The sequence below is a fragment of the Mobula birostris genome, chromosome 31 (genome assembly GCF_030028105.1).
Source record: "Mobula birostris isolate sMobBir1 chromosome 31, sMobBir1.hap1, whole genome shotgun sequence".
NCBI classification, from domain to species: Eukaryota; Metazoa; Chordata; class Chondrichthyes; order Myliobatiformes; family Myliobatidae; genus Mobula; species Mobula birostris.
The window spans coordinates 19,903,382-19,926,310 of record NC_092400.1 but is presented as its reverse complement, the minus strand read 5'-3'; the positions used below and the strand labels follow the sequence as shown (position 1 = coordinate 19,926,310).

The 22,929-nt window shown below is 38.7% G+C and overlaps 1 protein-coding gene across 11 annotated transcripts in view; it reads left to right on the top strand.

Moving 5' to 3' along the window:
- LOC140190872 (P2X purinoceptor 4-like) overlaps nucleotides 1–22,929 on the top strand; it is a 63,975-nt gene that overhangs the window by 25,652 nt on the left and 15,394 nt on the right. For 7 of the 11 annotated variants that reach the window (XM_072247783.1, XM_072247778.1, XM_072247782.1 and 4 more), the window contains 6 exons: nucleotides 4,364–4,451; nucleotides 9,801–9,881; nucleotides 9,978–10,119; nucleotides 12,045–12,178; nucleotides 18,853–18,946; nucleotides 20,882–20,947. In XM_072247783.1, the coding sequence (XP_072103884.1) occupies nucleotides 4,364–4,451; nucleotides 9,801–9,881; nucleotides 9,978–10,119; nucleotides 12,045–12,178; nucleotides 18,853–18,946; nucleotides 20,882–20,947 (605 nt within the window). The remainder of the gene's footprint in view (nucleotides 1–4,363; nucleotides 4,452–9,800; nucleotides 9,882–9,977; nucleotides 10,120–12,044; nucleotides 12,179–18,852; nucleotides 18,947–20,881; nucleotides 20,948–22,929) is intronic. The other 4 variants (XM_072247786.1, XM_072247785.1, XM_072247784.1 and 1 more) reach the window with 1 other exon arrangement.

The following is a 22,929-nucleotide window of genomic DNA, read 5'->3' as shown; positions in this document are numbered from 1 at the left end:
AAAAAAGAAGTCTTATAACTGCCCTGATTCCAGAATCAGGGAGTTTTAGTGTGCCAGTTTGTGGTGGACTGCACTAGAAAGGAATCACATCCAAAGACCTACCTATGAAGTTGTCTGTCTTCTGCTGTTCCTTTCCCTACTGTCATGGTTCATTCATCCTCAGCAGTTGATAGAGCAGTGTCAGTAATGTTGCAAGGTTCAGCAGAAACCTGTCGTACCATCAAGGCTCACGTTTGGTAATATATCTGAATCTTTTCCTTGACTAGTTGCAGACGATCTGCATCCGCCCTCAGGCAAAAAAAAAGAATTCCTTCTTTCCCCGGAACTTTGTTATTATATTCATGTACTCTCCTGAATAAAACAGAAAGTACTGGAAATACAAATCAGGTTAGGCAGCAGCTGTGAAGAGAGGAAAAAACTTCTCATTTAGTTTGGTAACCTTTCATTCTCTTGAAAGCATTTCGTTTTTGTTTCACATTTTCAGCAGTTGCAGTTTTTTGCTTATCAAAGATCCTTAAGTATTCCAAAATTTTCATCCCCCCTCTGTGGTGAATATCTCCAAACTTTTAAAATGTCATCATGATTACTTGGCCAGTATTGAATTCTTTTTAACAAGAAAACTAGAAAGAGGGGCAAGAGAAGGCTATTCACCAGTAAATAAACTCCTGTCTGATCTGTTATTTATTTATTTTGATTTTATTTTTATTTATTGAGATACAGCGCAGAATAAGCCCTTCCGGCCCCTTGAGCCGTGCCGCTTAGCGACCCCCTGATTTAACTCGAGCCTAATCACAGGACAATTTACAGTGACCAATTAACCTACCGACTGGTACATCTTTGGACTGTGGGAGGAAACCGATGCGGTCACGGGGAGAACGTACACAGACAGTGCTGGGAAATGAATCCAGGTCGCCTGTACTGTTGTGCTAACCACTATGTTACCGTGCCCTCACATCATATTCTTTCACTAATCCAATTCTTCTTGATTCCTGTAAAAACTAATGTTTTAAGCCCTTGCTTCACAGATCCCTTTAGTAGAGAATGTCAAAATCATTCTTCTTTGGATGAAATAAAAATTCACACGTGTTCTGATTGGCTGAACCCTTGGTTTGACATTATGATTCCTAATTAAAGGCACCAAGGGAAGGGGAGGGGAGTATGGGATTGGGATGGGGGGGACTCATTCCTGCCTCTTTTCTGTTAAGCCATTCATTCAAGCCTTTCTGTATTCTTCCCATTGCCATTTATCTTTGCCAGCAGAGAACCTGCAGACACCAGATTTGAGTGCCTTAACCAACCCATTGATATGGATTGTGAGCAACTGGAACCTTAGAGCAGTGTCTACAACACTCACAAATAACAACCTCCTAATCCAAAAATATCCTATTTTCTGTCCATTAACATGTCCCTAATTAATGTGAGCATATTTCCCCCAATATTTGCAGTATGATTTTGTTTATTTTTTTCTGTGGTGGCTCAAAATATTTTAGGTGTTGACTTTACACCACAAAGTAGCGTTGTGTGTGAATAAAGTCATTTATGGATATCGAATTTTAGATAATATTAATTTTCTTTATTCATGTTTAGTAGTACATTTGCCCAACTTAGTAAAGACCTGGATTGGGTCTGAGCTGCTCTCCCGAGGAATTCTTGCTTTAACAGTACATATTTAATGATCTTGCTATTTAGGGCTGCTTCAATTCTGCTCTGTTTGCCACTGTGCGTTCCTAATTTCTTACAGAACCCTGAGGGGTCCTCAAGGGGTAGTTATGGAGAGGACGTTTTCTGTTGTGGGGGGAACCAAGTGGCCCCTGATCCTGCTCCCAATTCGTATGTTTCCATCCACGTTCTAGTACAGTAACATTAGAATGTAAAAAGCTAAATGCAGGGAAAATGATCTCGGACAGCACATGTATTGTGATATCATACTTATTTATGCACTACTAAGTAAACCAACATTTCACAATTTAAAAAAATGAAAGGCCAGGTTCTGGGTTGCAGAATTTGGCCACAGGTATAAGCACTCCATTTTGAACCCATTCTATTTATGAAACAGAATTTTTTAAAAAATTACAAAATTATAGTGAGGTCCAAAGCACAGGGTAATAAAAGTTCAAAAGAATAAAATAGATGAGGTAAATAGTTATAAGAAAAAGGTGACCAAGTGTCTGTTTTTTTCAAAAAGTTCAAATGTAATAGGTTCACTTGTGATATTAATATACTAATTTTTTTTTGCAGATTAATCTTTATTTTTTTTACATTCTATTTCATGTGAATTACAATGTAATTCCCTATTTAAATACTTCCAATTCTTATGCAATTAAGATTGTTTTAATCAGTTTGTTTATACTTAATCTCATAGCTATGTTCCAATATTTATTTTGCATTCTTTAATCTTTTTAAGATTATGTAAAATATGCTTTATTATTTCCTGATTTTTAAAAAAAAATGGGATATTTCATTCATTGTTGCCGCTGATTTTTGCCAGAAATCCTTTTAAAATTAATGGCAGGACAGGTGAAAAGCATGCAAAAATTCACAAAATCTTCATAGATAACTGATCTAAACTGCTTAAAATATCATTTTGAAGGATCCCATAGATTAAAAATATGATCTAAAAATTTCAGGGCTATTTGCTTTTCCAGTAAAATTCATTTGGTAACCAACTGTGATAATACAATGACATTCTTGTGACTTTTTAAAATACGAATAAAATCCTGCGGCAACAGGATGCAATAATATCATTTAATCCAAAATCAAAATTTCTAATCTGGAGGTTAATACCAATTCACATTTTAATTGGTGGATAGTATAAATTGACAAATGCAGTACAAAGTTGATTGAATTATATTTTGCTTTAATACATCAATTTCATGCACATCAAGCTTGCCAAAAAATTTTCATTTCATATGCATGCATTTGGTTCATGAGGCCAAGATCTGAAAATAACTGAGTTGAAAAATTGGGCATTTAAAATCAAATAGGCAGATGTATGAATTTTTCATCATGCTGAAGATTTCCATTGATTTTTTTTTGTCAGTTGCTTTTATTAAATATTTTTGATACTTTTTCATAACTTGACAAGAATTTATTTGGGGCAAATTAAGCAAGTTGTGGCTAGCAGTTCTGATGGGGATCACCACTGTTCTACCTGACCCTACCCCTTCATCTGATATTTTGTGCTTGCATGTAAGTATATACTGGATTTTCTTGATTGCACAATAAGTCTGGAATGAGCAGAGTCACAAATGATCTTGCATCCAAAACTCCACTGTGTGTGATGCAGCCATTTCATGCTGGGATTTCCAAGCCATATACCAGGGTATTTGTATCCATTATCTTGTGCAAGTCAGACCTAAGCATTCATTTGAATGGGGAATTCCTGATCAAACTTTTTAAGCCTAATCCTCTGACGGTCCTATTCGGTATTGTTGCAGGACGAGTTCAAGCTGAAGACATCTGATTTACATATTTTGGCCTTTAGCTCTCTTATAGCTAGGAGGGCACTTTTGTTTAAATGGAAAGATGATTTTCCTCCTAATCATGCTCAATGGTTATGCGACGTTATGTCATGCTTAGATTTAGAGAAGATTCATTTTTCAATTTCTGACTCTTGTCAAGACTTTCAAACGTTCTGGGGACCTTTTCTAAATTATTTTCAAAACTTTCAAAACCTTCAATTCATTGTTTAAATTCAGATGTTGGCTTTTATTAATTTTTATTATATGAGAAGGTATCTTACCTTTTTTTCTCCTTAATAAACAGCTTCGGTCTTGGTAGGAGTTAGGCTCTTTTTTGTAATAAAAATTAGTATATTTCAATATAACTATTGATTAACATACATGAATAAGGGGTAATGAGATTGTTATTATGAATAGATATGATGTAATTGGTAGTTTTAAAAAATCTTTTTTGACCTTATATATACTTTCTTGTACTCTGTATTCTTCTATGTAGAAACTAATAAAAATATTGGAAAGATCTGGGTGTTAGGAAGAAAATAGTACATTCAAATATTTTTAAAATGCTTTGCTTATTAATTTTTTCATATAATTTTAAACAATATTAATAATGTTAAAATGTCTTCCCATGACAGAAATAATTACAGGTCAACAAACTGACAGAATACAGCTAGCTCCATGTTATCAGGGTATTCTGTAGGTGAACTATTGTGAGTCCTTGCCATCTGAGGTCGGCACTGGGATGCCCAGGCAATAGGTTTGCGTTTTTACACAAGGATACTGTAGATGTGGCAGAATGTTGGTTGGTGGACTGAATCAAATGTTGTTCAACCCATTGTAAAATGAGTGTGTTAGTTTTCAATTACTAACATGACTAATTCTGAGTTTTCATTTTACTTCAGGCATTTTAACTGGAACATGCAATAAAGAGAAAAACACCTGTGAAATATATGGGTGGTGCCCTGTGGAGAATGACACAGTTATTCCCAAGTTAGTAAAATGTTAATTTGTTATCCTTTAAGTCAGTGTTGCTAATTATTACCAAAGTCACTGATATACTTCATCTATCAGTTTTGAGAGACTTTAAAACTTTGGATTCCCTCTAAATAAGTCCACACATGGTAACTGAAGCTGCACGGGTTGCTCCAATCAAGCCAGACAAAACTCCAACATGGTTTTAGCTTAAGTTGCGCATCTAACTTGCATTTCAGCATTTTATATGTCGTCTTCACCACTGAACAAATAGTGTTAATTATACATACTTTAAAAATGACAGGCCATTGGCTTTGTGCTGAACTTTTAACCTATTCTAAGATCGTCCTAACCTCTTTCCTCCTACATAACCCTCCATTTTACTGTCCTCCATGTGCCTAAGATTTTTTAAATAACTCTAATGTATTTGCCTCTCCTATCACCCATGGCAGAGCACTCACAACTCTCTGTACAAGAACTTACCTCTAAAATCCCCCCCTATACTTTCCTCCAGTCACCGTAAAATTATGCCCCCTTCTATTAACCATTTTCACCCTGCAAAAAAGCCTCTGGCTATCTACCAGATCTATGCCTCTTAACATCTTGTACACCTCTATCAGGTCACCTCTCATCTGCCTTTGCTTCAAAGGGAAAAGCCCTAGCTCTATTCTCATCAGGTATGCTCTCCAATCCAGGCAGCATCCTGATAATTCTCCCCTGCACCTTCACTAAAGCTTCTGCATCCTTCCTATAATGAGGTGACTGAATGCGGAGAAGAAGAGAACTGAACACGATATTCCAAGTGTGGTCTAACCAGGGTTTTATAGAGCTGCAACATTACCTCGTGGCTCTGTCTACAACATTATTAAGTCATGTAAATTTTAATGCTGCGTAATTGGGTCACTTATATAAAAAAAAGCAAAACCAAAAACTGTGCTGAAATTTTAAATAAAATGGGAATGATGGAAATATTCAACACATATGGCACCATCTGTGGAGAGAGAAACATATGATCTTTCAGTTAATCATCAGAACTGGAAAGTGTTAGGCATGAATAGAATACAAGCAAAAGCAGGGACAGGTTTAGATGGGGCTGAAACATGGTGACTTGTAGAGGAGGAGAGTGTAATGTATTTTATATTTCAGTAATATTTGAAAAATATTATAAATATATAGATTGATGAAATGTTCTTTGATGTTTACATAATTCATTATGGGTTATATATAAGAAGTATGTGAATGGCATGCATCACCATGTCATATGTGAGCGCCTCATTAAAGAAAAGAAATGCATCCCAACTCCCATGTTTTCCTTTGCAAGGGAGAGAGACGTTTGAGTTTTAAAAAAGGGTAGAAAATAGATAAAATTCATGGGTTCATAAGTGAATACCAGATGATAATAAATAAACTAAAAATAATAAATAAATATGCAGAAATGGTTGGCTATTGAAAAGATAGATGTGTTTGATTGCACAACAGATAACTGGGTGAGAAGATGTATACTGAATGAATTGAGCAGTATTTTGAAGCAAATGAAATAGCCAGTGAAAAGCGAATGACACTGTTACTGAGTGCAATAGGTGGAAAAGCATACAGTTTGATTAGAAATTTAACTTCTCCAACCAAACCAGTTGAAATTAGTTTTTCTGTTATAGTGAATGTAGTGCAGGAACATTTAGAACCAAAACCATTGTTGATTGCAGATCACTTCAGGTTTCATAAATGGAATCTAAAGGAAGGAGATTCCATTTCAGCTTTCATAGCTGAACTGAAGACGTTGGCTGAGCATTGTCAGTTCAGTGAAGGGCTTAATAGTCATAGTCATACTTTATTGATCCCGGGGGAAATTGGTTTTTGTTACAGTTGCACCATAAATAATTAAATAGTAATAAAACTATAAATAGTTAAATAGTAATATGTAAATTATGCCAGGAAATAAGTCCAGGACCACCCTATTGGCTCAGGGTGTCTGACCCTCCAAGGGAGGAGTTGTAAAGTTTGATGGCCATAGGCAGGAATGACTTCCTATGATGACGCTCTGTGTTGCATCTCGGTGGAATGAGTCTCTGGCTGAATGTACTCCTGTGCCCAACCAGTACATTATGTAGTGGATGGGAGACATTGTCCAAGATGGCATGCAACTTGGACAGCATCCTCTTTTCAGACACCAGCATCAGAGAGTCCAGTTCCATCCCCACAACACCACTGGCCTTACATAGAAACATAGAAAATAGGTGCAGGAGTAGGCCATTCGGCCCTTCGAGCCTGCACCGTCATTCATTATGATCATGGCTGATCATCCAACTCAGAACCCCGCGCCAGCCTTCCCTCCATACCCCCTGACCCCCGTAGTCACAAGGGCCATATCTAACTCCCTCTTAAATATAGCCAATGAACTGGCCTCAACTGTTTCCTGTGGCAGAGAATTCCACAGATTCACCACTCTCTGTGTGAAGAAGTTTTTCCTAATCTCGGTCCTAAAAGGCTTCCCCTCTATCCTCAAACTGTGGCCCCTCGTTCTGGACTTCCCCAACATCGGGAACAATCTTCCTGCATCTAGCCTGTCCAATCCCTTTAGGATCTTATACGTTTCAATCAGATCCCCCCTCAATCTTCTAAATTCCAACGAGTACAAGCCCAGTTCATCTAGTCTTTCTTCATATGAAAGTCCTGCCATCCCAGGAATCAATCTAGTGAACCTTCTTTGTACTCCCTCTATGGCAAGGATGTCTTTCCTCAGATTAGGGGACCAAAACTGCACACAATACTCCAGGTGTGGTCTCACCAAGGCCTTGTACAACTGCAGTAGTACCTCCCTGCTCCTGTACTCGAATCCTCTCGCTATAAATGCCAGCATACCATTCGCAATCCTCTCGCTATAAATGCCAGCATACCATTACGAATGAGTTTGTTGATTCTGTTGGTGTCTGCTACCCTCAGCTTGCTGCCCCAGCACACAACAGCAAACATGATCGCACTGGCCACCACAGACTTGTAGAACATCTTCAGCATCGTCCGGCAGATGTTAAAGGACCTCATTCTCCTCAGGAAATAGAGACGGCTCTGACTCTTCTTGTAGACAGTCTCAGTGTTCTTTGACCATTCCAGTTTATTATCAATTCGTATCCCCAGGTATTTGTAATCCTCCACCATGTCCACACTGACCCCCTGGATGGAAACAGGGGTCACTGGTACCTTAGCTCTCCTCAGGTCTACCACTAGCTCCTTAGTCTTTTTCACATTAAGCTGCAGATAAATCTGCTCACACCATGTGACAAAGTTTCCTACCGTAGCCCTGTACTCAGCCTCATCTCCCTTGCTGATGCATCCAGCTATGGCAGAGTCATCAGAAAACTTCTGAAGATGACAAGACTCTGTGCAGTAGTTGAAGTCCAAGTGTAAATGGTGAAGAGAAAGGGAGACAAGACAGTCCCCTGTGGTGCCCCAGTGCTGCTGATCACTCTGTCGGACACACAGTGTTGCAAGCACTCGTACTGTGGCCTGCCAGTCAGGTAATCAAGAATCCATGACACCAGGAAAGCATCCACCTGCATCGCTGTCAGCTTCTCCCTCAGCAGGGCAGGGCAGATGGTGTTGAACGCACTGGAGAAGTCAAAAAACATGACCCTCACAGTGCTCGCTGGCTTGTCCAGGTGGGCGTAGACATGGTTCAACGGGTAGACAATGGCATCCTCAACTCCTAGTCGGGGCTGGTAGGCAAACTGGAAGGGATTTAAGTGTGGCCTGACCATAGGCTGGAGCAGCTCCAGAACAAGTCTCTCCAGGGTCTTTAGGTTAATGATGCACTGAGAGATCATTTAGTTTGTGGAATCTGACAAGAAAGCATTCAAAAATGCCTCCAAACTGAAGCGCAACTCTCATTTAAAAAAAACAGCTAAAATTCCTTTATTAATGGAAACAGCAGCAGGAGATGAAATTGAGTTGCAGTCAGGAATGAAAGTGAACATCAACAAAATTGCAACACCTAAACCCGCCTGGCCAAACAAATTGTGTTACTATTGTGGCTCACCTACACTAGACCAGTGCAGGATTAAAGGCAAAGCTTGTAGAAAATGCAACAAAGTAGGACAAGTACAAAGAGCATGTTGGGCAAATGAAAATAAATGATAAAGAGTAAGCAGTCAACGTTTTGGACCAGGAACCTTCATCTGGATTGGCAAGGAAAGAAGTCAAGCTGAAAAGGTGGGCTGAGGGGAGCAAGAAGTACAAGGTGGTAGGTGATAGGTGGAACTGGGAGAGGGGGAGGGGTGAAGTAAAGAGCTGGGTAGTTGATTGGCGAAAGAGATAAAGGGTTGGAGAAGGGGGAACCTGATAGGAGAGGACAGAAGACAAGGAAGACCAGTAGTTCGAGAAATTGATGTTCATGTCACTGGTAAAATCTCGCTTTTTGCTGTGGACAGAAAGAAAGTGCTTAACGAAGATCAGGCATAGATTGGGAGATTGCTTTGTCCTGGTGGCTACTTATTTCAATTCTATTTCCCATTCTAACATGTCAGTCCATGGCCTCCTCTACTGCCACGATGAAGCCACACTCAGGTTGGAGGAGCCACACCTTATATTCCCTCTGAATAGCCTCCAGCCTGAAGGCATGAACATCAATCTCTTAAATTTCCAGGAACTGCCCCCTCCTTCACCATTCCCTATTCCTGTTTCCCTCTCTCACCTTATCTCCTTACCTGCCCGTCACCTCCCACTGGTGTTCCTTTCTCTTTCTTCCATGGTCTTCTATCCATCAGTTTCCCCCCTTCTCCAGCCTTTTCTTTCTTTCCCAGCTCTTTACTTCACCCCTCCCCCTTCCCGGTTTCACCTATCACCCTGCCCACTGAACTTCTTCCTCCCCTCCCCCCACCATCTTAGTCTGACTTCTACTCCCTTCTTTGCCAGTCCTGATGAAGGTTCTTTGCCCAAAATGTTGATTTTTTTTACTCCTTTCCATAGATGCTGCCTGGCCTGCTGAGTTCCTCCGGCACTTTGGATTTCCAGCATCTGCAGAATTTCTTGTGCTTGTAAAAATAAAGGGACTGCATAGGGAAGATAAAGAGATAAAAAGTCAAGTTGCAGTTTCAAAAAGAGCACTGTGGAACAGCTAAGCCAATTTCCAATTTTTCATCAAAAGCATGTAAATTAGTACATTAAAAATCATGTTTAATTTAAAACATTAATTAAAGAAATCAAAGTATGAATCATTGGTTGCAAATTAATTTGAAGACTTTTAAACTGTATAGATTACCAACAATAGGAATTTCACTTCCATAGAATAAACTAAGCTAAATAAGAGAGCTTCAGAAGGCCAAATAAAACTTAAAGGATATTTAATATAATCTTATAAATGATATTTCATTTCAGGCCTGCAATTCTTGGAAAAGCTGAGAACTTCACAGTATTAATAAAAAATGGTATTACCTTCCCTAAGTTTCAATTCTCAAGGTAAGTTCATTCATTTATACATCATAAGCTCACAGTATAAAGTCTCACAGACGTCACAGTATAAAGACTCAGAGACACCTGTTTTTCTTACCTCAGGAGAAATATAATGCCAAGTATAAATGCCAGCTACTTAAAGGTTTGTAGCTTCGATGAGGAATTTCACCCATTCTGTCCAATTTTCTGCTTGGGATACATGGTTCAAAAAGCAGGAGAAGATTTTCAGACGATATCTGTTGAGGTTTGTAATAATTACCTCAATCATGTATTATTACACAGTTGTAGATCTAATAGCTTGTAATAGCATACCCAGCACTAAGTGGCTGATATCTTGCAAGATCATTTTCAGAGTGGAGCAAAAATGTGACAAGATTGTTAAACAACTGGTATACTATATAAAATATGCATTTAAAGAAGTATTGTATTTTAAAAAGATCATTATGGTTGAGAAAGTTTGAGTCATTTACTATATGTTACTTTAAGATGTTGGAAAAGATCTGTATCTCGGGCTGAGGATGCTGTTGTTGAGTGGCTCGCCGAGCTGGCTTGTTACACTCACAACAAGCTGGAGGAGCCCAGCAGGTCGGGCAGCATCCGTGGAAAAGATCAGTCGACGTTTTGGGCCAGAACCCTTCGCCAGGAAACGGCCCGAAACATCAACCGAACTTTTCCACCGATGCTGCCCGACCTGTTGGGCTCCTCCAGCTTGTTGTGAGTGTTGCTTTGACCCCAGCATCTGCAGATTATTTTGTGTTTACGTTGAGCTGGCTTGTTAGCTTGCAGACCCAGCTGGGCAACATCATCAGATAGTTGTTCTGGTGTGGAGCTTCGCCGGTTAGCATAGGTTTCCCATTGACCAGCAAGTTTGAGCGTGTTGCACCCGTGGGCCCCTCTGGTACTACAATCTTATTCTGATGTTGTCAGATTTATTTTCCATAGACCAAACATTAGCCAAGAAGATGGTGGTGGTGGTGGTTTAGGCTTATGGCTCTGCATTTCACTTTTATCTGCAGTCCTCCCTGTTAGCCACGTTTCCCGAAACAATGGCAACTTCCCTGAGTCTCCAACTGAGGCACTCACTCCCTGGGTGGTCTGCAGTGCCAAATCCTGAAGATCAGTGTTTTTTTTAAATGACTTGAAACAGTGTTGCTTAATGTAGTGTCTGTGGGTGTAGATTTCAGTTTTAGCAGATCTAAACAGGATGTTGCTTACTGTAGTGTCTGTGGGTTTAGATTTCAGTTTTAGCAGATCTAAACAGGAACACTTCATGATTCCCTTGGGAGCTGCACACACAAAGTCTTGGTTAAAAGGATACAACTACAAATTGTCAAATAAGTCACACTCCCTTTCCCAGCCGTTTTTCTCCTCGTCTTTCTTGAAGGCATTTAATCATTCTGGAATATGGTTCTACCAAATAATTCAATCCCTCACATGCAAAAACGCTATCACTGACAAAATGCTGGAAACTTGCCTTTCTAAAGGTTAGTTTAATCTCTATCATTCTTGAATTTTATTTCTCTCTCAGCCTCTTCACTTCAATGCTCTTTTTTCCCTCTTTTTTTCTTTCTTACTTCTTGTTTCTATCTTAATTAAATCTCATCTCTTTCTCTATTTGAATTTTCAATTGATGAATTTATAACTGTATTTTCCCACTTGTTTGCAGTTGCAGAATGGGATGTGGAGAACAGCCAACTTGTGTGATGCTGATATTATACTAATTTGTGATGACTATTATTTGAGTGATCACCAAACTGTTGTTGACAAGAAAATCTCCCACGAGGTCCCACCACAGCAGATGCCGATGCTTTCTTTGTGTTATTTACAAAAACTCTTAGTGGAAAATGCAGGGTGGTAAACAGGCTTATGGGAAATTGCAATCTATGCACTGGGAAAAATTGGAGCAGTGAAAATGTTTTCCACTGCCCTGAGAAAAACGAGGTAAACACAGACCAAGGATAACAAATAAAACTTACTTGGGTTAGACAAGTTGGTATGGATTTGTGAGTGTCCATTTTTGTCTCTTCATCTCAAGAAATTACCAAAATAAAGTGACAGCTGCAGAAGATCTTTGGATAGCAATAGTGCACAGAATTGAATTAGCAGATAAAAGTTATAAAAACTCCATTTCAATTTTTATTTAATACTGGAATATTGTCTCTTTTTCAGGGTGCAGTGATGGGTATTTTAATAGAGTGGAATTGCAATCTAGATCAATCGGAATCTAAGTGCGTTCCAAAGTATACCTTTGAACGACTTGACAAACATTTTGGTACAGTGTTATCACCTGGTTATAATTTCAGGTATGTATTCACTTCAAAACATTTGTCAAATAAGAGCTCAAACAATAGTAAAATAAATACTCAGTTGTCAGCATACATGGAAATGTACACTAACGTGAATTAGTTCTGTCAAGAAGGGAGAGAAGATGAGAAAGTCTTTTAAAAAGTCACCAATTTTAAGTTCTGTAATATAATCTAGAGATGAATATTATATAGCTTTTTAAAGCTGAGTTATGTGAAACCATTTTCTGATCTAATTTTGCCCAGAATTTATCCGTTCTTTATCCATTCTTTATTTGTGAGTAGTTAGTTAAAATCAGGTTACTCTATTAAACGACTACAATTTACCTTGCTAAGTGCACAATTCCACCTGCTTGGTGTGTAGAAGTAGGCTTTGGGAAATCGAGGTTGAAGATGAAATCAACACAGAACCTACAGCACAAATATATATCTATCTATCAATCAGAAAGAGGTGAAGCAATCATGGATATAAATCAACACAAAATCATATATTTAGAAGAGTACTCCAGCCACTGAAACTTAAGCTTGATACAGATAATTTCTAAGCTAGCTACATGGTGAATGATACAGCAGCCAAACATAACATTTATATAGTAAAAAGCAGTATTATAAAATTGTGATGCACATTAACAGAAAAGTTTTTTATAGCAAAAAATTGTTTTGTAGGGATCTGTTCTGGGACCGCTATTGTTTATCGTAGATAAATTATGTAGATTGATAAATTGGAGGGTTTGTCAAAATTTATACATGAAAGGATATAATTCAACAGGGATAGACAAATGCAAAAAATATTGATTGCAAGTAAGTTGGCAGGTGGTTTATTTATGTGGTATTGATTCTGTAGGACAGAATTGTAAGGATGTAATCAAGCAGCTCAAACAAGATTAAAGCAATTTTACCAATCTCTGTTTACATACAAATCGCCTGACAACCTGTTCAACATACATTGTGCTGTGTACATACATCTACTGATGCTTCTGGACACATCTTCTGTGATGTTCCTGGAATTATCAGGTGTTTTGGGTCTTTTAACATCATACAATCTCCTCCAGGTAACCCAGCCGGGACTGATCAGACCCCAGCTTGTGTCCAGATGGCTAGTTACTTATGACTCCATGGCTCCCCTCTTTTGAGCCACAGCCATCTTGAGGCCCTCTCTGCCGCATCGGTGGTACTGTGGATGGCTCTCTTCTTCCTCTCTCCCTCGGTGCCCAAATTGCTGAAGGCTCTGGCAAAGGAATGGGCTGCAAATCCCCTACAACCAACCTCCACTGGGAGACACCTCGCTCTCCATCCAGCCTGCTGACAGTTGCTGACCAGTCCTGCGTACTTGGAGAGCTTCCTTTCGAAGGCCTCTTCCAAGCGATCTTCCCATGGGACTGTCAGCTCCAGAAGCACCACTTGCTTAGTAGACTCAGACACAAGGACAATGTTTGTTTGCTGGATGGTGGCTGCAATATGGTTGGGGGATTTCAGCTGCCGTTCCGGGTCCACCAACAGCTGCCAGTCCCTTGCGGAGGTCAGGATGCCTGCAGATGTTCTTTTGGCGGGTATTGGCTGCTCCCCAGCTCTGACAAAAGCAATGGTCTGCTTGGAGGGTCGGGACCGCTTCACCCACTCAACTCCTGCGCTGACGGCTTCAGCGATGGTCTTCAGGACTTGATTATGCCTCCACCTGTACCGTCCCTCACCAAGTGCCCTTGCACAGCCACTGAGGATGTGCTCCAGGGTTCCTCGCTTGGAGCACAGTGGTAAATACAGTAAGAGAAAAACACTAGAAAAATTATCTTCATGTTTCATCAAAAGTTGTTGGTTTAATTTTTACACTATTGAACAATGGCATTTATTGGAAATTCATGTGAATGGTTCTAAAATATAGGTAGACAAAGTTGCAGTTCTACATACGGAAATAAGAGGTAGGTATAAAAATGCATTTTTTTCCAATGTTATTGTTTGGCATAGTATGTGGGCATTGCTGGTTTTGAAGAAGGTAGACAGGCCATTTTCATGGACTGCTGCTGCTGTTAGACAGGGAATTACGGTATTTAGAGGCAGCTCTAATGAGGAATTGGGGTCAATGTCAAGGCCGTTCACTGCATGCAAGGGCAGCATAAATATTCTGTCATCATCAGTATGTTCCAATATTGTCATCTGTAGAAGATGGCATTTTAAATCCAGTAAAAAAAATGATTGGCAAGAAAGAAAACAGCCCAGAGGGGCTAGGTAATGAGATTTACATTGTGGTGACAAGATATGAAAGATAATACAAATAATTGATACAAAAACAGATGACTTGGTACTTAGACACAAAATAATCTGCAGATGCTGTGATTAAAGCAACAATTTCAGTACGCTGGATGAACTCAGCAGGTCGGGCAGCATCAGTTAGAAACGATGAGTCGACGTTTCAGGCCGAAACCCTTTGTCAGGACTGAAGAATGAAAGATGGGGAAGGATTTGAAGAATGCTTGTAGCTTCAGTTGAAAGACCAGTAATTTGAAAGACAAAGGGGTGGGGGAGGGGAAGCATTGATGTCATAGCCCTGAAAACAATGGGTAGTAGAAGGAGGCGGAACCATGAGGGAGCTGGGGGAGGGGGTAGAGTGAAATAGGGATAGAGGAAGGGAGGGGGAGGGAATTACCGGAAGTTGGAGAGTTCTATGTTCGTACCAAGGGGCTGGAGACTACCTAGACGGTATATGAGGTGACTTGGTACTTAAACCTTTATTGGTGATAGGTTGTTTGCAAAGCAGTTTTTCAGCAGAAGCACAGAGTTCAAACACGAGAAAGCAATGTCAAGAGGTATTTAAATGCTGTTATGGCCACAGTTAAATACAAACCCCATTTCCAGAGAAGTTGGGATATTTTCCAAAATGCAATAAAAACAAAAATCTGTGATATGTTAATTCACGTGAACCTTTATTTAACTGACAAAAGTACAAGAAAAGATTTTCAATAGTTTTACTGACCAACTTAATTATATTTTGTAAACATACACAAATTTAGAATTTGATGGCTGCAACACACTCAACAAAAGTTGGGACAGAGGCATGTTCGCCATTGTGTTACATCACCTTTCCTTTTAATAACACGTTTTAATTGTTTTGGAACTGAGGATACTAATTGTAGTAGATTTGCAATTGGAAATTTTTTCCATTCTTGCTTGATATAAGACTTCAGCTGCTCAACAGTCCGTGGTCTCCATTGTCTGATTCTCTTCATGATGCGCCATACATTTTCAATAGGAGATAGATCTGGACTGGCAGCAGGCCAGTCAAGCACATGCACTCTGTGTCTACAAAGCTATGCTGTTGTAGCCCATGCAGAATGTGGTCTGGCATTGTCCTGCTGAAATAAGCATGGACGTCCCGGGAAGAGACGTCGCCTTGATGGCAACATATGTCTCTCTAAAATCCTAATATACGCCTCAGAGTCAATGGTACCTTCACATACATGCAACTCACCCATGCCGTGGGCACTGATGCACCCCCATACCATCACAGATGCTGGCTTTTGCACCTTTCGCTGATAACAATCTGGATGGTCGTTTTCATCTTTGGCACGGAGAACTCGACGCCCGTTTTTTCCGAAAACTACCTGAAATGTGGACTCATCTGACCACAGCACACGGTTCTACAGTCTTTCGGTCCATCTGAGATGAGATCAGGCCCGGAGAACTCGCCGGCGTTTCTGCAAAGAGTTGATGTATGGCTTCCTCCTTGCGTAATACAGTTTCAAGTTGCATTTCTAGATGCAGTGATGGACTGTGTTGAGTGACAATGGTTTTCCAAAGTACTCCCGAGCCCAGGTGGCTATAATTGTCACAGTAGCATGACGGTTTCTTAGGCAGTGCCACCTGAGGGCTCGAAGATCACGCGCATTCAACAGTGGTTTCCGACCTTGCCCTTTACGCACTGAGATGTCTCTGAATTTTTTCACAATATTATGTACTGTAGATGTTGAAAGACCTAAATTCTCTGCAATCTTGTGTTGAGAAATGTCCCTTTTGAACTGACTGACAATTTTCTCATGAATTTTGGCACAAAGGGGTGAGCCACGACCCATCCTTGCTTGCAAAGACTGAGCCTTTGATGGACGCTACTTTTATACCCAGTCATGATACCTCACCTGCTACCAATTAGTCTGCTTAATGTGGAGTCTTCCAAACCGGTGTTACTTGAATATTCCGTGCACTTTTCAATCTTATTTTAACTCTGTCTCAACTTTTGTTGAGTGTGTTGCAGCCATCAAATTCTAAATTTGTGTATATTTACAAAATACAATTAAGTTGGTCAGTAAAACTATTGAAAATCTTTTCTTTGTACTTTTGTCAGTTAAATAAAGGTTCACGTGAATTAACATATCGCAGATTTTTGTTTTTATTGCATTTTGGAAAATATCCCAACTTTTCTGGCAATGGGGTTTGTATTTTGACCAATTCAGGGAATCATTATTTATCACGGAGTCATACACCCTACAGCCCACAATGTCTGTACCAACCATCAAACACTTACCTGCAACCCCACATCGATTCTGCCACCAACTTATATGGGGGGGGGGGGGAGAGAGGACAGTGCAATTTGCAATAGTCAATTAGAAACCTAAACATAAGAGTTTCTTTAACATGGAAGAAATCAGACAAAGTACAGGAGAAGTGGGCGCATATTAGGCAGATGTTTCAAAGTCAAATTTGAGTGGTTATAGTGTTGCTATGCCTAGATCATTGTAGCATGACATATTTAACCTTGTACTCAATTCTTCTAACTATCCACCTACATTTTCTAATTGTAAGCTGCTTATGTGTATTAACATACAGTGGTACTAGAAAGTCAGTGAACCCTTTAGAATTTTCTCTATTTCTGCATAAATATGACCTAAAATGTCTTCAGATCTTCACACAGTCCTAAAACTAGAAAAAGAGAACCCAATTCGATAAATAACACAAAAACATTGTGCTTGTTCATTTACTTTTTGAGAAAAAATGATCCAATATTACATTTATTTGTTGGAAAAAGTATGTGAACCTTTGCTTTCATTCACTGGTGTGAACCCCCCTTGTACAGCAATAATTTCAAACAAATGTTTCTGGTAGCTGCTGAACAGTCCTGCACATCAGCTTGGAAGAATTTTAGGCCATTCCTCCTCACAAAACTGCTTCAACTCTGGGATGTTGGTGGACTTCCTTGCATGAACTGCTTGCTTCAGGTCCTTCCACAACATTTCTATAGGATTAAGGTCAGGACCTTGACTCGGCCATTCTAAAGCACAAATTTTCTTTTTTTTAAACCATTCTGTTGTTGATCTACTCGTCTTTTGGATTATTGTCTTGTTCCATTATCCAGCTTCTATTAAACTTCAGGTGATGGACTGCTACCCTATCATTCTTCTGTAAAATGTCTTGATACAATTTTGAATTAATTGTTCCCTCAACGATTGCAAGCTGACCAGGCCCTGAGGCAGCAAAGCAGCCCCAAACCATGATGCTCCTTCCACCATGCTTCACAGTAGGGATGAGGTTTGTCTGATGTGTAGTGCCCTTTTCACTCCAAACACAGCAGTGTACATTTCTGCCAAAAAGTTCAACTTTTGTCTCACCTGTTCACATGGTGATCTTCTGCAAACTTGAGACATGCAGTAATGTTGTTTTGCAGAACAATAGTTTTCTCCACAGTGTCCTTCCATGAACATCATTCTTGTTCAGTGTTTTTCTTATAGTGGACACATGAATAGAAACTTTAGCAAGTTCTAGAGATTTCTGTGGGTCCTTTTTGTTAATATTGGGTTCTTTTTCACCTCCTTCAACATTGCATGATATGCTCTTGGTGTGATCTTTGACAAATGCCTACTTGTATGGAGAGTAGCAATAGTACCGAGTTTTCTCCATTTGTAGACAATTTCTCTTACTGTGGACTGATGAACACTCAGGTCTTTAGAAATGCTTTTGTAGCCTTTTCCAGCTTCATGCATCTCTACAATTCTTCTTCTAAAGTTCTCTGAAAGTAGTTTTAATCAAGGCATGATGCACATAAACAGATCTTTCTTGGGAAGAGCAGGTTCTGTCAATAACTTGACTTTGTATGTCTTTTATAGGGCAGGACACCTCTACAACCCATACCTCCAAGCTCATCTTATTGATAGGAACACCTGACTCCAAATCGCTTTAGTAGAAGGCCAGTGAATGAAAGCAGAGGTTCACATACTTTTTCCAACAATTACATGTAATATTGGATAATTTTCCTCAGTAAATAAATGAAAAAGTGTAATGTTTTTGTGTTATTTATTTAATTAGGTTCTCCTTATCTTTTATTATTAGGACGCATGAAGATCTGATCACATTTTAGGTTATACTTAGGCAGAAATATAGAAAATTCTACAGGGTTCACAAACTTTCTAGCACCATTGTACGATGACACCCAAGTCCCTTTGCACATCAGTATTTCCCAGTCACACTTCTTTCAGAGCAGTGGTTCTCAACATTTTTTAAGCCATAGACTGAAGGGGTTCATGGACCCCAGGTTGGCAAACCTTGTTTTAGAGAGAAGCATACAAGTTATAAGTCTCTCCAGAGATTTCATTGTTCAGTTTTTTTGGGCATATGATTAAGGTACCAAAAGTACAACTACCAATCTAGTATTTAATTTTACAATATCTAACTTTAAAAATAATTTAAAACAGATTTGCAAGATACTACATAAATGAGAATGGAACACAAACAAGAGATTTGTACAAAGCATTTGGTATACGATTCGTCATTAAGGCTTTTGGTCAGGTGAGTGATTTTTTTTTTGGATTGTCACTGCTATTCAATGAAAGAAGTTTCCTCTGAATGTTTTATTGCATTAATCAGTGACTATCTTATATTAATATCCTTCATTATACTCTTTCCCACAACTAGTAATATTCACTCTGTATATCCACTCTCAAAAGGCTCAGGTCTGTTGAGCTACTCCTAGCATTCCAAAGATGGCCAGTCAGTTTATTCTTTTCTAACACAGATATACTTGCATTTTTGATATTATCCATGTAAATATTTCTACATTTTTATATAACATGGCAATCAAAACTGTATTTAGTAATTATTAAATTTAATACATATTAATCATTACCTTTTAATTCTGTCCCTAAAAAAAAATCAACCAAGCTGCTTGGTTTGCATTATCTATGGCCTTACTAACATACTAGTGATGCAAAATCACTTTGTCCCTCACCTAGACCTACACCTTGGAAATTCACCAGCTAATTATCTGTCCATTCTACAAGCTTAGTTATGTTGCTTGCAATTTGTTACAGTTATAATCAAAATTGGCTCCCTCCTATAAGGTGGACATTTAGAAATTGTTGAGTTCCAAATTAAAATTGTGAAAATGTGGGCCCAGCATTACTCCTTGGGGAACACCAGTGCCCAACATTCTTCCTCACTTTATTCCTCCCCTTTGTTTCTGACTTGAAGTTAGATTATCCATAATGGTACTTGTCTCCTGATTTTCCATTCTCTCACCTTATTCACCAACTAATAATGTGGTACCTTATTAAAGAAGTTTTGATAATCTAGAAAAAATACAGTAAGCTGCATTACTATCATCTACTTTCCCCATTATTCCTTCATAAAATTTAGTAAGACTTACCAAGCTTTATACTTTCCTTTTCAAGGTCCATGTTGGCTTTTTATTATAGATTTCATTTCTAGATTTTGCATTCTATCTTTTAGTAGTGATTCGATATTTATTCATCATTATTGGTTTTCTATTACTTTAGCTTTTGCTAAGAAAGTATTAAGTACCTATAATAGTGTTCTCTCTCATGGATTTTTTTAAAATGGGTGGATGCAATCCATCTGGTCCGGGGGTTATCATTATTTTATTTTCTATACCCCTTTTTCTATTTCAAATGCACTCTGCATAGCTCATATTTCAATGTTATGTCCATCTGTTTTATGTCTTCAGTAAATGATTTGTCATTTCCCCAATACTTCCCACCTTTTTTTTCCTGATGGGTCTGTGAAATATTTTACTTTTGTATGTTCCTTGATTAAACTTCATGTTTCCTACCATCCTAATATTTTGTCGGCTCTTATACAGCAATCTGGCATCTGTGTAGTTAATTTGCACCTCTCTTTGTTCTTTCTTATGTCAATATTCTTCTGGCAGTGCTACATGCATTTCCTTTGATATTTTCCCTTCAATCTGTAGGATATAATTTTTGTCATGGTTATTTTACAAATAATCTCCATTTTGGAGACTACAGACTACCAGTGCTGGAATTTGAGCAATTATTAGAGCTCGGTGGGCTGAGCAGCATGCCTCAACCTGAAATACAAATAGTTCTTCCCACAACTTCCCTTTCCTGCCTTTACATGAGATGGATGCATTGATGGATTAATGTTTAGAAATGAAAACTAAAACTTGCAAAATATGGTGGGGGTGTTTTTGGGGGGGGGTGGAAATCATTCAACTTTTAGATCTAACTGCAGATCACTGAATTTTAGATGCATTAATGTTGGGGCAAGTTTTGACCTATTATAATTCTCGTGTGAATTTGTTAGAAGGTATATATCTACTGAAAATGAGACAATTCAGACTTGGGGCCAAAGTGATGAAATATTTCTTCCACAGGTTACAGTCTGAAAGTAGATGTTAATAACATCAATATTTATCAATACTTCTAATACTAGTATACATTGATTTAAAACTTCTGTTCTGCACAGGCTGGAAAATTTAGTATTATCCCAACAATGATAAATATAGGATCTGGTTTAGGATTACTGGGAATGGTAAGTTATTTCGTGCTTTGTGTATCCTTTACAGCGAAGAGAACAAAGTGGTCCTAGAATTTGGATTTCCACCAATTACATTGTTGGTACCTAATAAAATATGATTTTTTTTGCTTTTCCATTACATTCAAGTAAATCCACATAAGTGAAAATTTGTGAAGGAAACAAATCAAACTGATTATACCTAAATTCATAAAATAAAGCAACCAGATTGTGGTTTTTAAGCCCTTTGCTTTGAAATGTGGTTAGTGGTGCAACTGGTGCATATTCAGGATTGCCAGTATTTTCTTGTTATGTATTTGGCACACAGAGTAATTAATCACCAACGGTTTACAACTCTCGGTTGTTTAATCTGGGAGTTATCTGCTAAAGTCTATCTTCCATTCCTGATCATTCAGGTTTTTATTTTCCTCCCCAATTAAAGAGATGTAGTTGGACATCCACTTCCTGTCAAGTTTATAATCATATGGTAGCTGAATTCTGTAAATTGTCCCCAAGTGTGCAAAAGGTTTTTAAAAATTGGAGAGGAGGGAAGGGGGGGATTGCTGGGAATGTGGCAAAAAAGAAACATAGAATTAGTGTAGGATAAGTGTAAATGTGTACTTGATACTGTGATACTAGAAAGTTTGTGAACCTTGTAGAATTTTCCTCTATTTCTGCATTAATATGACCTAAAATGTGATCAGATTCTAAAACTAAATAAATAAAACTAAAACAGGTTCTATAACTAAATAATGAGAACCCAATAAATAACACAAAAACATTATGCTTGTTCATTTATTTATTGAAAAAATGATCCAATATTACATGTATTTTTTGGGAAAATTATGTGGACCTTTGCTTTCATTAACTGGTGTGACCCCCTTGTACAACAATAACTCAACCAACTGTTTCCGGTAACTGTTGATCAGTTCTGCACATCAGCTTGGAAGAATTTTAGGCCATTCCTCCTCACAAAACTGCTTCAACTCTGGGATGTTGGTGGATTTCCTTGCATGAACTGCTTACTTCAGGCCCTTCTGCAACACTTCTGTAGGATTAAGGTCAGGACTTTGACTTGGCCATTCTAAAACACAAATTTTCTTCTTTTTAAACCGTTCTGCGGTTGATTTATGTGTCTCTTTGATCAATGTTCTGTTGCATTATCCAATTTCTATTAAGCTTTAGGTAATGGACAGCTACCCTGACATTCTCCCGTAAAATGTCTTGATACAATTTTGAATTCATTGTTCCCTCAATGATCGCAAGCTGTTCAGGCCCTGAGGCAGCAAAGCAGCCCCAAACCATGATGCTCCTTTCACCATGCTTCACATTTGGTAAGAGTTTTTGTATTGGTTTGTACTGCCCTTTTTCCTCCAAACATTACTGTGCAATTCTGCCAAAACGTTCAACTTTTGTCTCATCTGTCCACAGAACATTGTCCTAGAAGCATTGTAGAACATTCAGGTGGTATTTTGTGAACTTGAGACATGCAGCAATGTTTTTTTTTGGAGAGTAGTAGTTTCCTCTGTGGTGTCCTTCCACGAACACCATTCCTGTTCAGTGTTTTTCTTATAGTGGACACATGAACAGAGACTTTAGCAAGTTCTAGAGATTTCTGCAGTAACCCTTGGGTTCTTTTTCACCTCCTTCAGCATTGCATGTTGTGCTCTTGGTGTGATCATTGTCAGATGTCCACTCCTAGGGAGAGTAGCAATAGTACTGAGTTTTCTCCATTTGCAGACATTTTCCCTTAATGTGGACTGATAAACACTCAAGTCTTTAGAAGTGCTTTTGTGGGCTTTTCCAGCTTCATGCATCTCTACAATTCTTTTTCTAAGGTCCACTGAAAGTTGTTTTCATTGAGGCATGGTGCACATAAACAGATCTTTCCTGAAAAGACCAGGCTCGGTCAGTAAGCTGTCTTTGTATGTCTTTTTAAGGGGCAGGACAGCTCTACAACACACACCTCCAATCTCATCTTATTGATAGGAACGTCTAAC